We start from the raw sequence: 16867 nt of genomic DNA, 5'->3' as shown, positions 1-16867 counted from the left end.
AGCAGCGAATACAGTATACTAGATTGCGAGAAGTACAAGTAAATTGTACTTATTATGCTGTCTCCGATGTCCACGGTATACATCAGTGGTCTTAATTGTGTGCAGATAGTTCCAGGCTGCCATTTCTCGGTACGGTAGTCCCGGGCCAAAACCGGTTGGCCTATCTGGAAGGCCCTAGTTGGCCTTTTATTCATGCCCTGAAACGGCCGGTTCTCCACGTCCCTTCGGATGTTGGGCTTGACCAAATCCAGCCGGCATCTTAGGTTTCTATTGTAGAACATCATGGCGGGAGTTTGGTTAGTAACCATATGCGTTGCATTCCTATATGCAAATAAGAAGTTATCCACCTTGTGCTGAAGTTTTATGTCTTCATTACCCATGGCCTTGATGGCCTTCTTGAAGGTCTGAACAAACCTTTCAGCCAATCCATTGGTGGCGGGATGGTATGGGGCGGACGTGTAGTGCTTTACCCCATTGTTCTTTAAGAACTTTCTGAATTCTTCGGACACAAATTGCGGTCCATTATCAGAACATATCTGCTCCGGCAGCCCATTCCTGGCAAATATGGTCCTTAATACTGTGATGGTTTTTTCCGTGGTGGTGGAGGACATCTTTATTACCTCCGGCCACTTGGAGTGTGCATCAACTGCGATTAAGAACATTGAGTCCATAAATGGACCAGCAAAGTCGATGTGCACCCTTTGCCAGGGAGATGAGGGCCACTCCCATGGATGTAGAGGGGCCTGTGGCGGAGCATTTTGGACCTTCTGGCATCCTAGGCAGCTCTTGGTCATGTCTTCGATGTCTCCATCGATACCTGGCCACCATACAAACGCCCTAGCTAGGTTCTTCATTTTCACTCCACCCAGATGCCCCTCGTGAAGCTCCTTTAGCACTTTATCCTGGAGTTTGGGTGGAATCACCACTCTGGATCCACACATCAAGGTTCCTCGGCACACTGACAGCTGTTCTCTTCTTTGCGAGAATGCTGGCAACAGTGGTTCGCCATGTGCTGGCCATCCCTTCACTGTTAAATCGTAGACCCGTGAGAGAGTAGGGTCATTTCTTGTCTCCCTTTCAATGGCAGAATTTGTCACCGGTAGACATTCCACTATGGTAGAGTGGAATATCTCTACTGGGTCTACTGTAGGTGCCTCTTCTATCATTGGCAACGGTAGGCGTGATAAACCGTCAGCATTCCCATGCTGTTTTGACCCTTTGTATTCAATGTTGTATTGGTGTGCCCCTAGAAAAAGGGACCACCTCTGTAGTCTTTGTGCCGTCATAATGGGGACACCTTTTTTAGGGTTGAATATGGAGATGAGGGGTTGATGGTCAGTCAGCAAGGTAAATTTTTGTCCGTGTAGGTAATGGTTGAATTTCTTCACTCCCCATACCAGGCTGAGTGCTTCCCTGTCTATCTGGGCATAGTTACGCTCAGCTGAGTTCAATGAGCGTGACGCAAAAGCTATCGGCCGTTCCGAGCCATCAGGGAATCTATGGGACAATACCGCTCCTATGCCGTAAGGGGATGCATTGCACGCCAGTCTGATTGGTAGTGATGGGTTGCAATGAGCCAAAATTTTCTCGGATGTGATTAAGTCTTTACATTTATGGAAGGCACGTTTACAGTCTTCGTTCCATTTCCAAATCACTCCTGTCTGTAGAAGATCATTAAGAGGGTGTAGAATAGTTGATAAGTTCGGTAAAAATTTATGATAGTAATTTATTAATCCCAGGAATGACCTTAATTGTGAAACATTTTCAGGTGCTGGGGCTTTTATAACTGCTTCAATTTTTTCAGGTGACTTATGCAACCCTTCCTTATTAATTATGTGGCCACAATATGATATCTGATTTTGGAAAAATTCGCACTTGGGGCGATTTGCTCGTAGGCCCCATTCTTTCAGCCTAGTGAGCACCTGCTCCAAATTGGCAAGGTGCTCGTTGTCATTTTCTCCTGTTATAAGGATGTCGTCTAGGTAGCATTGAGTCCCCGGAATCCCTTGCAGGACTTGCTCCATAGCTCTTTGCCAGATAGCTGGAGCTGATGCTATTCCAAAAACCAGTCGATTGTACTGGTACAGGCCTTTGTGTGTGTTTATTGTGAGATACTTTTTAGAGGTCTCCTCAACCTCCATCTGTAGATATGCCTGTGCCAAGTCAATTTTGGTGAAACGTTTCCCTCCGGATAGTGAGGCGAAAATATCTTCTATCCTCGGACGAGGATACTGTACCGTGTGAAGGACCGGGTTTACAGTCACCTTAAAGTCCCCACAGATGCGAATTTTTTTCTGTTCCTCAGAGTTATTTTTCAATGTTTTTTTTCATGACTGGAACGATGGGTGTTGCCCATTCGCTCCAATCTATTTTGGATAATACGCCTGCCTTTTCCAAATTCTTCAGCTCTGCCTCGACTGCCGGACGTATTGCGTATGGCACCGGTCTTGCCTTAAAAATTTTTGGAATTGCTGTATCTTCCACTTTTATTGAGGCGGTGATGCCTTTCAAGGTTCCTAGTTTCTCTTGAAGAACTTGAATCGTTCCGCTATCAGCAGCGGTGTTGGGTTTAAATGCTCCTGCAGGGTATCAACAATTTCTTTCAAAGTCTTGTCCTTTGGTTTGGCTGGAGTGATTACATTTCGTAACAGCCCGTATGTCTTCGCGCCCATTAAGTTCAGAAGTACTGAAGCTTTTTTTTCATCTGTTATTCCATTTGCAGTGCAATAAACCTCTACTCTTTCCACGTATGTGGTCCAATCTTCTATTTCGCCATCAAAAGCCTCAATATTACCAGATTTAGGCATTTCAGAAAAGATATGGCGCTTCCCGCGCTTTTTTTTTTCCCCTCTCTGTAGCAACGATATGGCGCTTCCCGCGCTTTCCCGCCGCTGCTACCGATAACAACGCTGTTTTACTGTGGTTTCCGTTTATTCACTGTTGGAGACTCGTTCCCGACGGAGGTCTAAACGCTGACCTGCTTGCCGCGCCGGCCGTCTCTCGAGTGCACCCTCCCAGTCCGTTATTGCTTGCCTCCGATTTCGCTGCCTGTCTCAGCTGTAGAGCCCGCCGCTGGAGCTCCAGCCTGACGCCAGGAAGGATTAGCGCAGTACCTGTCACCAGCTTGGTCAGCTGGTGAAACCACAGTTTCTCTTACTTCCTTGAGTCTTCTGGACGCTGGAGGAATCGATGTCCTTGAGGTGCTGCCGAATTGCAGGTAAGTCCGTTTCCACTTCGTCACCACTGTAGTGTCCGTGTGTAGATAAAGACACTGAAGACAGGAGTTGGTTCATAGGTATTTACTAAGCAAGTCTGGGGGGGGGGGGGGGGGGGGGGGGTTTCTAAAGGATATACACAATACACAGGCTTATATAGCCCAAGTGGCAATTACTGGCATTACGCACACCTGGGGCTCTTAAAGGCACATACACCACACACCTGGTGTTGGGGCTCATTGTGTTTCGATTCGGAGGACCAAGGTGAAACAGTATAAATGACACCCATGCTGATGGAATAGATTGCTGGTCAAGTAGAGATGACAGAAGCAACCTGTCAATGGTGCAATAGGTTGTACCAATGAGGTGAGACAGGATGGCGACTTTGCTGCAAACACTTGCAGCCTGTAGAAAGCTAAATCTGTGCTGGGAATGCAGTCAGCAATAGTTCCTGCCTGAGGAAAGTGACCAGCTGTGAACTTTGAGTACATTTCATGCTGTCCTACAATCAGCCACTCAACTCCCACCTCAGGCTAACAGATGTGGTTCCCGAGCTACATGAATCCCATGGGCAGCCAGGGAAATATGAAAGTTAGGCTGAAAAAGGCGATTAAGAGTCTGACAAGTACCGGTCAATAATTTGAATTAGGTCGTCTGCCTCTGCTGGTCGGGTTGCTGCCGCACCGTCAAATGTGCCCGAGGTAAAGGCACGTGGGGAGCGGGATGACGGCGGGTTCCTGACCAGCTGCAACTTATTTCAAATTTCCCACCCGACCCACCTTAGATCGTGCCCCCACTGACCCCAGAAAATTCCGGTCTTGGTTGCAATTTGACATCGGCAAAACAGGCACAATTTCGGGTGTAACTGCACGATTGTGCCCACAGGGGAAACTCCAGGCCAGGTTGCTGTAGGGATGCAGTAACAGAAATATCTGCTCCCTCAGTGAATTGTAATAAAAATTGGTGATCTTGACAAATCTATTGACAGATCAGAATCGATACAATTTTTTTGCCAAAATAACTACCCTGTTTTAAAATTTTTATTTATTGAGAAAGCTCGGTGAAGGACTAAAGTCCACAGTGTAGAGCACCACCAAGGTTGTACAAATATCTCACGATGTGGTTTCCTCTACATTGGGGAGACCAAACGCAGATTGGGTGACCGCTTTGCGGAACACCTCCGTTCAGTCCGTAAGGGTGACCCCGAACTTCTTGTCGCCTGTCATTTTAATTCACCGCCCCATTCCCACTTCACCGTACTCGGGCTCTTGCATTGTTCCACAGAAACCCAGCGTAAGCTCGAGGAACAGCACCTCATCTTCCGATTAGGCACTTTACAGCCTTCCAGACTCGATATCAAGTTCAACAACTTCAGATCATAACCTCGGGCCCCTATTACATTTTTATATATATTTTTTATCCACGCCTTTGTTTTGACTCTTCCCCCTTTTTTCCTCTCCCACATGGCAGCCGTCTCTCATTCTGCCAGCGCATTTCACAACTAATCTAGAGCCATCTTTTGTCTCTCCACTAGTCCTATCACCATCTCGTCTCGTTTTGAATACCTGTTACTGTCTCTTCACTTCTCTTTTGTTCTTCCATCCCCATTTCCCAGCCCCCAAACTGGCCTTTTAATCTGTTTCATTTCCTGTGTTTTTTCAGTCCTGACGAAGGGTTTCGACCTGAAACGTTGACTATTTCTCTCTCCACGGATGTTGCCTGGTCTGCTGAGTTTTTCCAGCATTTTCTGTTGTACAAATATTTAGTTTAGCACAGATTTACTCATTGGAACAGTTGTTTCCCTGCTACCTGCAGCGTATATGGACTAATCTACTGGAATTGTTTGAGGATGTAACTGGTAGAATAGATAAGGGAGAACGAGTGGATGTGGTGTATTTGGATTTTCAGAAGACTTTCAATAAGGTTCTGCAGAAGACATTAGCGTGCAAAGTTAAAGCACATGGGATTGGGGGTAAGGTACTGACTTGGATAGAGAACTGGTTGGCAGACAGGAAGCAAAGAGTTGGAATAAACGGGTCTTTTTCCGAGTGGCAGGCAGTGACTAGTGGGGTACCGCAGGGATCGGTGCTAGGACCCCAGCTATTCACAATATATATTAATGATCTAGATGAGGGAACTAGATGTAATATCTCCAAGTTTGCAGACGACACAAAGCTGGGTGGGCATGTGTGCTGTGAGGAGGATGCAGAGAAACTACAGTATGATTTGGACAGGTTGGGTGATTGGGCAGATGCAGTATAATGTGGATAAATGCAAGGTTATCCACTTTGGTGGCAAAAACAGGAAGGCAGATTATTATCTGAATGGCAATAGATTGAAAAGGGGAAGTGCAACAAGACGTGGGTGTCCTTATGCACCAGTCGCTGAAGGTAAGCATGCAGGTGCAGCAGGCGGTTAAGGCAGCAAATGGTATGTTGGCCTTTGTAGCGAGAGGATTCGAGTACAGGAGCAAGGATGTCTTGCTGCAGTTGTACAGGGCCTTGGTGAGACCACATCTTGAGTATTGTGTGCAGTTTTGGTCGCCTTATCTGAGGAAAGATGTTCTTGCCATGGAGGGAGTGCAGCGAAGATTCACCAGGGTGATACCTGGGATGGCAGGAATGACATATGAGGAGAGATTGGGTCAATTGGGCTTATACTTGCTAGAGTTTAGAAGAATGTTAGGGATCTCATTGAAACTTATAAAATTCTAACAGGACTAGACAGACTAGATGCAGGAAAGATGTTCCCAATGGCAGGAAAGTCCAGAACCAGGGGTCACAGTCTAAGGATAAGGGGTAAACCATTTAGGATGGAGAGGAGGAGGAATTTCTTTACCCAGAGAGTGGTGAACCTGTGGAATTCTCTACCACAGAAGGCAGTTGAGGCCAATTCATTAATATATTCAAGAAGGAGTTAGATATATTTCTTAAGGCTAAAGGGATATGGGGAGAAAGCAGGGACAGGGTACTGAATTTGGATGATCAGCCATGATCTCATTAAATGGCAGAACAGGCTCGAGGGGCCGAATGGCCTATTCCTGCTCCTATTTTCTACGTTTCTATGTATATAGACTGCAACTAGGGTTGAATAATGGGTTGTAACTCTAGGATTTTCATTTGAATGGCCAGGCCTTTCAGAGAGAAATTCACCAAATCTTCCTTTTTTGGGTACTATTCAGCTCCATGATACTGCAAATTGTAAATAATCTGTTGTTTGATGAAGAAAATAGCCTTCTCTTGCTTCAAGTGGGGAACTCCTCATACCAAGTCTTTCTTTTTCACACAAGGATGCCTCACTTGCCCTCCAATTGTCCATAGGCAGAGAGGATAAATAAGAGCCAATGACTTCCCACTTTGATGTACCAGACATCTGGAATTCAGTGGTGTGGAATGTAGCAGGTGTTAACCCATACAGTAACACTGCCCACTGGGCTCCCTCAATTCCACAGACCTTTTGTTCAAAGTAGCCAGAATCTCTTCCCTGACCCCCACTCCACTCAACTCTGAACTATGATCATTGGGACAACGTTCCAGCAAGGTAGCCATTTCATTCAGACAAATGACTGTCACAGTCCACATAAAGTCCACTGAGGTTGTGGTTTACATTTTTAAATTTTGCTTCTACGGTCACATGTGGAAAATATGAAATTACATGGTAGCTGGTGCATATCCATCAATTACAAACATTTCTCTTGAATAAAAGTTATTCTTACAGACAATTCAGAAATAGATCAATTGTAAAGAGAACAATCTGAATTATTAAACTTATAAATATTTCCATGAAGTTATTCCATCTTCTATGTTGTTGGCATACTTATAACCTTGCTATTGACATCATCACTAATGGGAAACTAAGAATAGGCTACAGGATAAGGTGTTCTTTAAATTGGAAACACCTTATATTCTGAAAGCTGAATAGACTGCAAGGACAGTGATTTAAAATGTTGGCAGGGTGAATAGACTCAAGCTGCGTGACCCCGCCCACCTACAATATGACCGTACTCCCAGGTGGGACAATGGCAGATGCGACAGGTTCTTCATTTTGTCTGTCACTACATCTGATCTGGAGGAAGGCATGAACAAGTATGTTAGGTGGCAAGATTATAAGAAAATGATTTAAAGAAGCATGGCAAATGTACACGTCACTCATTTAAAATTACTTTAAATCCAGATAGGTTCTCAAACTGAACTAATTAACATTTTGTGTTGGTGGGGGTGAAAGCATTATTGCCTATAGCAAAGGAAATACTGGAAACACTCGGGGGAGAAGGTCATTATAGCCCCATTTGGGGCTCTAAATTTTAAATAGTTTGGAAAATCAGCACCAGGCGCAAATGTTTCTAAACGTATAAAAAATTCAGTTTTGCGCTCCAAGAAGGAAGTGGAGCGCTAAATCAACCACTCCAGTTCCTTCTTGGAGCATAAATCGGCAGCAAGCGGGGCGGAGACTTCAGCAGCGCTGCCGTGTTCAAAGGCTCCTTCCCTCCCTTAAAGGGAAGGGCCATCGCTGCAGGCTCTGCAATAGAAAAATGACCTACCTGGACCACCAAGGCAGCCGCGATCAGGTGCGATTAGCCCGGCACTCAAGCAGAGTGCCGGGCTGATCGATCGCGGGCAGGAACCTGCAAAAAAAGCGGAAGGTGGTAAGTTTTTAAAAAAAAAAAACTTACCTCGGCCACCTCGCCTTTAATCATCACCCCCGAAGTGCTGGCCGACCGATGCACACCTCCTGCAGCGGTCGGTGTTTTCGGCCGGCACTGCTGCAGGGGGTGGAAGTAAATTTCACATCCAGGGCACTACCGGGGTGATGCGCATGGCAATGACATCACAATCTCCAGGTGATACAAAACTCCCGCTGAATAAGGTGGGAGCCGATGTCAGTGCCACACCTGGTTGCAAGCCATTTGCGCCCCGGGGGTGCTTACGGGAGGCGCAAAGGGACCCAATTTTGCCCCCTCAAGATTTGCTACTATTTCACACAGTCTCATATCCAGCTCTTTGAAAATATTTTCAAGATGGTGATTATGAATAAGTCCCCTTGACTAACTCAGGCACAAGTCAGGAGTGTGATGAAATACTCTCCACTTGTTGGAGCTGCACTCAACCAGACAACACTCAAAAAGCTCGACACCATTCAGGATAAAGCAGCCCGCTTGATTGGCACTCCATCCACCACCTTCAACATTCACTCCCTCCACCACTGGCGCACTGTGGCTGCAGTGTGTACCATCTACAAGATGCACTGCAGCAACTCGCCAAAGCTCCTTCAACAGCACCTTCCAAACCCACGACCTCTACCACTTAGAAGGACAAGGGTAGCAGACGCATGGGAACATCACCACCTACAAGTTCCCCTCCAAGCCACACACCATCCTGACTTGGACCTGTATCGCTGTTCCTTCACTGTCGCTGGGCCAAAATCCTGGAACTCCCTTCCTAACAGCATTGTGGGTGTACCTACACCATATGGACTGCAGCGGTTCAAGAAGGCAGCTCACCACCATCTTCTCAAGGGCAATTAGGGATGGGCACTAAATGCAGGCCTAGCCAGCGACGCCCACAGCCCATGAATAAAAAAAAAATGATTTTCATTTTGTTTAAATGGCTGGAGGGGAGGGGAAGAGAACAAACATTGAACAGTTCTCATTTCCACATCAAACCCTGGATTAAATGAATGTTAAATCATAGCAAATGGTGTGAAGTTGAGCATTCTTTTAACCTTTCCAGGCCCCTCCGTCTAATGGAAGTCTAAAGCGGAATAGCTGAATTTGAGACAAAGTTGTTGCTCCTTGGCAGTTGCATTTCAACTGCGTTATGTGGGAGGAATGCATATGTTTCACCAGTTTATGGTACCCAGATGTACACTTTGGCATTCAGAGTACCACTGCTGAAAACAGCAGTAGCTAGGTTACTATTAAAGTAAACGCACACTAACCGAGTTCAAAGGCAGGAGGCTGTCTGGAAATCTCACCTTTGTAGTACAAATGAGTATCAAAGCATCATGTCAGCAGTGCAACACAGGACACACAGTCAAAGCTCTTTGACCTGCATTTGGAAATCTGCAGAGCTTCCAGTAGCACTGGTAAAAGCAAAATAACAATTCACATTGAACAGCACAACATACTTCAATGATTAGCCCTGGTTTAACAGCATATGGGTCTACTTTAACAAGAAGCTTGGCCCGCTGTACGACTGGAACATTTTAATAAACGGATATGCTGTACACAGCAATGAAAACATAGATTGTTGCAAATCTAGTTACAGTAAGTAGCAAAGAAATACCAAGAGTAGTCAACATTGAAAGAGATGAGAAGAATGTCTGTCTCGGAGTACTTACCTGCAATGTCAAGAATTGTGTTTTTATTATTGGTGTGTCCTACATGTTCTGTCCTCAAATAAAGGCAATGTGCCAAAATCAACAATTAGCACAAAAATGAAAAAAAAATATTCAGGCAGAAATTGACAAAAGCCAGAGAGTCAGCTCACATGGGTTTGACTAGCTTTTTTTGTGGTTCTGCACTGACTCACTCCAAGGAGGAACAGTTTGTAGCTGAATGCCATGGAATAAGACAATCACTCTTCAAAGTATTCAGCATCCTGACTGACAATTACACTGACATTTATTTTTTTTTTAAAACATTGATTATTTTTTATTTTACAGCACACACAACAGACACAAACTACCGACACTTAAATTTGCAGCAAGCAACACAACTCAAATATTTACAAATAAAAGTTCCTGAAACTTCCAACACAATAATGCTAGATGCTATAAATGTGACGTTGTTCCAATATGCACTATTATTGCTGCTGCAAAAACATTTCAATTTCACCATCAATGTCATGGCAAATGTGGTATGGAGAAGCTATAATAATAAGAGCCTTTAGCTCTACTAGCAGTCTTGTGTGTTAATGTGCCTGCAGCTCAAGATAAATATTCTCTCAGATTACAAGAAATCATATTGATCATAATAATAGCTTCACTCTTCAGCTTTACACCAAAGTGCCACTCCCATCAGGGGAAACCGTACTATTGTGTACACTACACTCAATATTTGCCTATTATTGTAGAATTGCTAAATATCAAACAAAAACAATTGAATAAATAAAGTTGTTTTGTAGATTTTATATCACAGTTCAAACTCTACTTCTGGGTACAGTCTTAATTGGATTAGGCTTCGCCGCAAATATATTTCTGCTGCAAAAATAGCTAGTTCTACAGTATAGTTTACTCATTCTTCAGAGGTCTCTTGTGTTGTCTTACACCTGACTTATAATAGCATCGGCATTTTGTTTCAAGTTGGATGCTTTTTTCGAACCACTTTCCTCCCACTCCACCCTCTCCTCAGGGGCAGGCACATTCTGAGCCCCGGACTTTACCACAGCCCCTGTTGTAACTGATAGTGGCGAGTTGGGAGTTGCTCATTTTAATTTCCTTCAACACCAAGATAGAACATCTCGACCATTTTGCATTACTCCAGCTAGCATCCCAACTGAATCTGTGTACCTCCTCCACATAAGGAAAGTGCATTAAAGTGACAGGCAAACCCGATACTCCAACTTGTGATCTTCTGCTCAGGAATTAAGACTGAAGCTAGAAGGCCACAAAGTACTTACTGCAGCTTAACCCAGCAGTACGCAACTTCCCTTTTTTTGTTGAGGCAACGGTTTTCTAATTTGAGAAGTTAACTGCAACTACCAGCCATCCACATCACTTAACTAGATTTTCCAAACTTGATGCCAGGTTAAACTTTGGACTTCCCCACCCCCAATGTTATAGATTTTGCTAGTTATTTTTTTAATGTACACTAGTACAGAATATTTCTTTGCTGTGTTTTTGTCTACAGTAAAAATATTCCTGTACTCCTTAAGCAGTTACTGTAACACCGGACTCCTGAATGAAATGTAAAACCCGTTTACTGGGAGAGTCACAACCTAAAATAGTTTTCACTACTCTCCTAATTCATGACAAGCAGGTGGCTGTCTCCACTGAGCTATGTCTGGGCAGAACTACAAAATTAAAATAAAACATGACCTTTCCTATCACATAGTTCAGGCTGTTGTTTCCTGATATCTTTCCAGTCACTGCCACTCGGCTGTACATGTCCAAGTAAGTAACAAGGCCATGTATGTAACAAGGCCACATCTGCAACAAAGCCAATGGCTGCAGTTTTCCATCAACACCGCTTCATTCTCCCCCACTGATGAAAAAAATTAGGTGTCAGCCAATGGTTCAGTGGGCAGCACACTCACCTCGGAGTCAGAAGGTTGTGGATTCATAGTCCCACTCCAGGGATTTGAGCACATAAAGCTAGGCTGACAATGCAGTGCAGTGCTGAGGGAGTGCTGCAGTGTCGGAGGTGCTGTCTTTCGGATGAGACGTTAAACCGAGGCCTCGTCTGCTCTCACAGGTGGAAGTAAAAGATCCCATGGCACTATTTTGAAGAGGAGCAGGGGAGTTATCCCCAGTGTCCTCAATCAACATAACAAAAACAGATTATCTGGTCATTATCACATTGCGGTTTGTGGGACCTTGCTGTGTGCAAATTGGCTGTAACGTTTCCCACATTACAACAGTGACTATACTTTAAAAAGTACTTCATTGGCTGTAATGCGCTTTGAGACGTCCAGTGGTCATGAAAGGCGCTATATAAATGCAAATCTTTCTTTCCCACTTAGAACTGCGAAAGATGGCCATTGTCTATTCCCCAAAGTGTTGGCAGATGCATTCCAACACAGAGAGCTTTCTCTTTGTAACTGTGATAAGCCATTATACAGGAACTTCAGTTTACACCAGCGTGCGTTGCTCGGCCCCATTAACTACCTGAACTAGCAACAATTTGACATTTATGATCGAGCTTCCTCCAAGACAATTTGCATGAAGTTACTAAATTAGAATGAAACGTCCGTTGCTGGAAAAACCGTAAAAAATTAAAAATTATCGTATTTCTGGTTCCTTTTTGATGCAGAAATGCAAGAGCGACCCTCACACGATTTACAATGTGGTACCGAGTTTACAACCCAGTACCGACATTGATGTCAATCAAACATCGCGCGGAGATTTTACTGTATATCCTGGAACTTGAGGGCAGCCAAAGTGGACGAGCCGCTGGAGTGTAAGTAACTGTACCCACCATCACCACTTGGCCCAACCAACTTTTATTTCCTGTACAGCTCATTTTCCAAAAGGGTTTTCACCGCGAGTTCTACTCCCACAACAAACTTTAAACTGGTCCCTTGCAGGATCAGCAACCAACCACTGGTTTTATTCTGACAACGTTCGCACCTATTCATGTCCAACAATCCCCAACCATTATTTTGGGAAAGAATCCTGCAGTTTTCCACAGTTTACTTTTGTTAAATCTAGAGACATCTTCCATTCCCACACAAGCTATAGCCGGCTACAATTCCATGGTAAACGTGCCCTGTAACCCGTGAATTGGTAATAACATTGGATGTTCAGAGTAGGAAGGGAAGATGCTGCTGGCTGGCATGTTTGCTCCAAACTAGAACGATGGGCGGAGCTAAAGCAGCAACAAATGGCAATTGATGCCCGTGTCATTGAGCATCAGTTCCAGGGTACCACTGACAACAGAGGCGCACAAACATCACCAAACACACACCGGTATCACGTTATAGACAAGGAAACATCTACAAAGCTTAAAAGTGCAATTGTTTTTCTGTGCCAAACATCGTGCCCGCACCCTGCAATCCAACCGCTCGGCTCCGATTCCAGCTCTGGCTATTTCAAGCAATAGCAATGTTGCTCTGACTGGTTATTGAAAGAGCGAGCGAGCGGTACAACCCCAGCCGGTGCGGTGGCAGCCCCGGCCCCGGCCCCAGGCGGTCTGCCCGGTGGACCCCCGGTCCCCCGGTCCCCCGGCTCCAGGGGCCAACTCCGCCCGGCAGCTGCTGAAAGTACCGTGTCGGCCACTGGCGGCACCTCGCCAGTCTCCACACCGCTACTTTATTTAAAGGGGAAGTTGGAGGTTTATTTTCCGAAGCCGATCCCCCAGGAGTCGGTCACAAGTTAAAGGTGCGGACCCCCCCCCCTCTCCCTCGCAACACTCACCCGTCCGAGTTCTAATAATCTCGTTAAACTCGTCTCCAGCCCCCGCCGACTCGTCTCTCGGACCCTCAGGACGCCCAGCTTCTGCCATCGGCTGGCGGTAACGGTCCCGGCCGTCGCTTCTCGGAGGGTTGAAGCGAAGTAATCTCTGGCGCCGAGTGAAGCCAGGGGTCAAGCGCTGCTCGGCGTGTCTCCCTCAACCGGAGCAGAGCTGCGAGCAGGGCAGTTCAACAAGGGGGGCGGGGGACCTCCCACCCGCAGCGACCAGAGCTGTCCCAACTTCCAACAGATCCACTTCAACAGGTGTGCATCTCTCCCAACCCCACCCCTCTTACTCCCAAATAGATCCTCTCCATAAAAGAGAGGAGCAGCCCAGTCCGAGTGCAGGATGAGCTGAAGAAACCCGACACCCCATAAATCAGGCGAGGCTACACGGATTGCTCGCCTGGCACTCACACGATCTCAGTGCATTTAAAGCGACAGTGACCGACCCCCCGTTACATTTCACTAGCAATCACCTGACTTTATATAACATTTCCCTCGTGCTATTGGCATCCTCAGAAATCATTAAAATAAGTTTGGTTTTAAAGATGGACAAATATAAGATAACACAAATCACAAAAGGGGCTTTAAATCAAACTTGAAAAAAATCACGAGAAACATTTAAAAGACTAGTATACTAAAAGAACAATTTATATTGTAGTATAACTTTTGTTTTTTTTTGTTAAGATGTCAAACTGCATCTGGCCAAGTTTTCCTCAGTTCCCAGTTACAGGAATCCTCGATTTTAAAATTATCCTTCTCGTGTTCAAATTCCTCCATCCCGACCACTCTCTGAGAACTCTGCGTTCCTCCAATTCTGGCCTCTAGTGCATTCCTGATTTCCTTCGCTCCACCATTAGTGGCTGTGCCTTCAGCCACTGGGAAAGCATCTCCTAAAAGCACCAGAATAGGCAAATGAGCATAGAGGCACAGACACTGGGGGTTTGCACAAGGATGAAGTATAGTTTTCCATCTGCACTGTAAAGAATGGTTAGTAAACAGTTTGCTGTTGTGCAGCATTTACTTTGCATTGGTGTTGAAAGTGAGGGCATTCATCAGATGGGTATAAGGAGTAGGTGTTATGACAAGAATTACTGGGTGAGATTAAGAATCGGCAAATCAGGTGCTCCCACAGTTCAATCTGGGAAAAGGGTCTTTCAAAAAGCGAAGGACCTTTCTTTAGATATCTTAATCAGTACAGCGCTTTATGCAGGTGGCTGCCCGGGATGACAAACTTTTGTCCAAAAGCATAGAAATCTTTTTCTACCCTCTTATTTCAAAACAATTGGAGGGCAGTCTTTTGGCTGTGCATGTGTGTATTGTGTGTAAGTGTTGAAAAGTGTGAACTACCTCTGGAAACTACACACATTGTGCATTACAATGCATTGAACTCACACAAGGAGGGATGTGGCCTGGCCACTCTGCCAATTTCTAACATCAGGTAGACTTGTGCATGCTTCCTGGACAGGGTTGCTCACCAGGATTGGATGAGACCTGTCCAGATTTGAGGATCTTAGGCATTTTCAGCCTGGAAACAATGAGTGGAATAGCAGAGGGAGAGTTTGGAGGTGTGAGCCGCCTGTAAAAATCACCCTTTTCTTAATCTCATATTATGCTTACTTGTGTTCTCATGCAGAGGCACATATTGGACAGCAGTGGAATGGAGCACAATATCTTGGCATCTTAGCTTCTGTCAGAAGCTATTCTATCATGAAAACATTGCAACACATCTTTCTTTAATTTTATTCCAGGGTCCTCCCAAAGTGAGGCTGCGTCATATGGTGCCAGCTAGGACCCAAGCGTTTCACAGGAGGTTCCATCACACATTCCACTATGTAGCAAGCACCATCATAGATCCTAACACCCTGGGGCATTTAGATATCAAATTTATTCTGAAAGCACTGAGTGAAGCATAAGTGAAGAGGAGCAAGTGGAGGTGCTAATCGAGGAACAGCAATCAAGTGCCCAGGGTCACAGCCCCCATTGTTTCTCTGCTGTATATGACTATACAATAGACTGCTACCCTTCCTTCAGATGAGCAAAAGACCCTAATGACATCTCTGAGACTGTGTTGAAATCTCTGCAAGGGTTGTCAGAAAATGTGCAGCAATAGACCTCTGACCTCTCAGCAGCAATGCGCAAGGAATTTTCACAACTGCACTGCACCATGGAGCATGAGGCAGCTTCACAGCCATCTGCTGGAGAGCTTCTGAGGGAAAAGTGACCAAGCCCAGACAGGAGAGGCAGTTTCCTCGCAGGATGACCACATGTCCACCCAGCTCACCGCATCAAGTACCAGCTAGTTGGAAGGCACTGGCAGCTACTGCCTTCTGCATCAAGAGGTCTGACATCTCCTCCATCCCAAAGTACACTAGCAGTTTGTCATCACACCTGCTCCTCCCATTGTGGGAGCATTTCGTCATAGTAGTAGGTTAGACAGTAGAAGAAACACAACTCATAGTTGTCATTAAGAGGAAGAAGGTGGTAAGCACTAGAAATAATTTGTTACATAAATTTCACCAATACATTTCCAACACGTTATTCCTCCTTAATTGGAAGCAAGCCTTTTTGTTCATGTAGACTCTGCAGTTGATGTTAGGAAACCTGATGCATACATAGGTACCATTGACTATACAGTAGACTCTTGACAACCTTACCAGCTGGTGAAAGTTCTGTGCCCTGCCCAGCTTATGCATCCTTTGCACAGGAAAAGTGAGGAAGGTGCTTTCCCTTCCAAGCATACCATCTGTTCCATGCTTTATGCATTTATGGACTGCAGTCTAGCAGGTGTTGCCTGCTGTGACTTGGAAAGTTCAGTCTCATAAAAGCTTAATGTTCTGGTAATCGTCACAGCAATTCACAAGGTCAGGTTCCACATGTACATTGATGACTCCCAGCACTACCTCACTACCACCTCCCTTGATCCATCCACTGTCTCTAAATTGTCAGAATACTTGTCCGACATCCAGTAGTGGATGAGCAGAAATTTCCTCCAACTAAATATTGGGAAGACCGAAGACATTGTCTTCGGTCCCTGCCACAAACTATGTTTCCTAGCCACCGACTTCATCCCTCTCCCTGGCAATTGTCTGAGGCTGAACCAGACTGTTGGCAACCTTGGTGTTGTATCTGACCCCAAGATGAGCTTCTGACTACATATCTCTGCCATCACTAAGACCGCCTACTTCCACCTCTGTAATATCGTCCGACTCTGCCCCCGCCTCAGTTCATCTGCTGCTGAAACCCTCATCCATGCCTTTCTTACCTCTAGACTTGACTATTCCAATGCACGCCTGGTCGGCCTTCCATCTTCCATCTTCCACCCTCCAAAGTCTTGAGCTCATCCAAAACTCTGCTGCCCATATCCTAACTCGCACTAAGTCCAGTTCACCCGTTACCACTGTGCTCGATGACCTACATTGGCTCCTGGTTAAGCAACATCTCGATTTAAAAAATCTCTTCTTAGTTTTCAAATCCATCTTTGCCTCGGCCCTCCCTATCTCTGTAACCTCCTCCAGCCCTACAATCCTCCAAGATAT

At 45.3% G+C, this 16867-nt stretch overlaps 1 protein-coding gene across 7 annotated transcripts in view; it reads right to left on the bottom strand.

Annotated features, from left to right (window-relative positions):
* dmd (dystrophin) overlaps positions 1–13600 on the bottom strand; it is a 2562635-nt gene extending 2549035 nt beyond the window's left edge. For 5 of the 7 annotated variants that reach the window (XM_086007361.1, XM_086007363.1, XM_086007365.1 and 2 more), the window contains exon 1: positions 13290–13599. In XM_086007361.1, the coding sequence (XP_085863487.1) occupies positions 13290–13377 (88 nt within the window). In that variant the 5' untranslated portion in view covers positions 13378–13599. Of the gene's footprint in view, positions 1–13289 lie in introns of all 7 variants that reach the window. The other 2 variants (XM_086007360.1, XM_086007362.1) reach the window with 1 other exon arrangement.
* Between the last annotated feature and the right edge of the window lie 3267 nt (positions 13601–16867).

The sequence above is a fragment of the Somniosus microcephalus genome, chromosome 14 (genome assembly GCF_052327205.1).
Source record: "Somniosus microcephalus isolate GS21.2 chromosome 14, FLI_Smic_1.0, whole genome shotgun sequence".
NCBI lineage: Eukaryota > Metazoa > Chordata > Chondrichthyes > Squaliformes > Somniosidae > Somniosus > Somniosus microcephalus.
The sequence above is the reverse complement of the archived record's forward strand: the minus strand, read 5'-3'. Positions and strand labels throughout refer to the sequence as shown.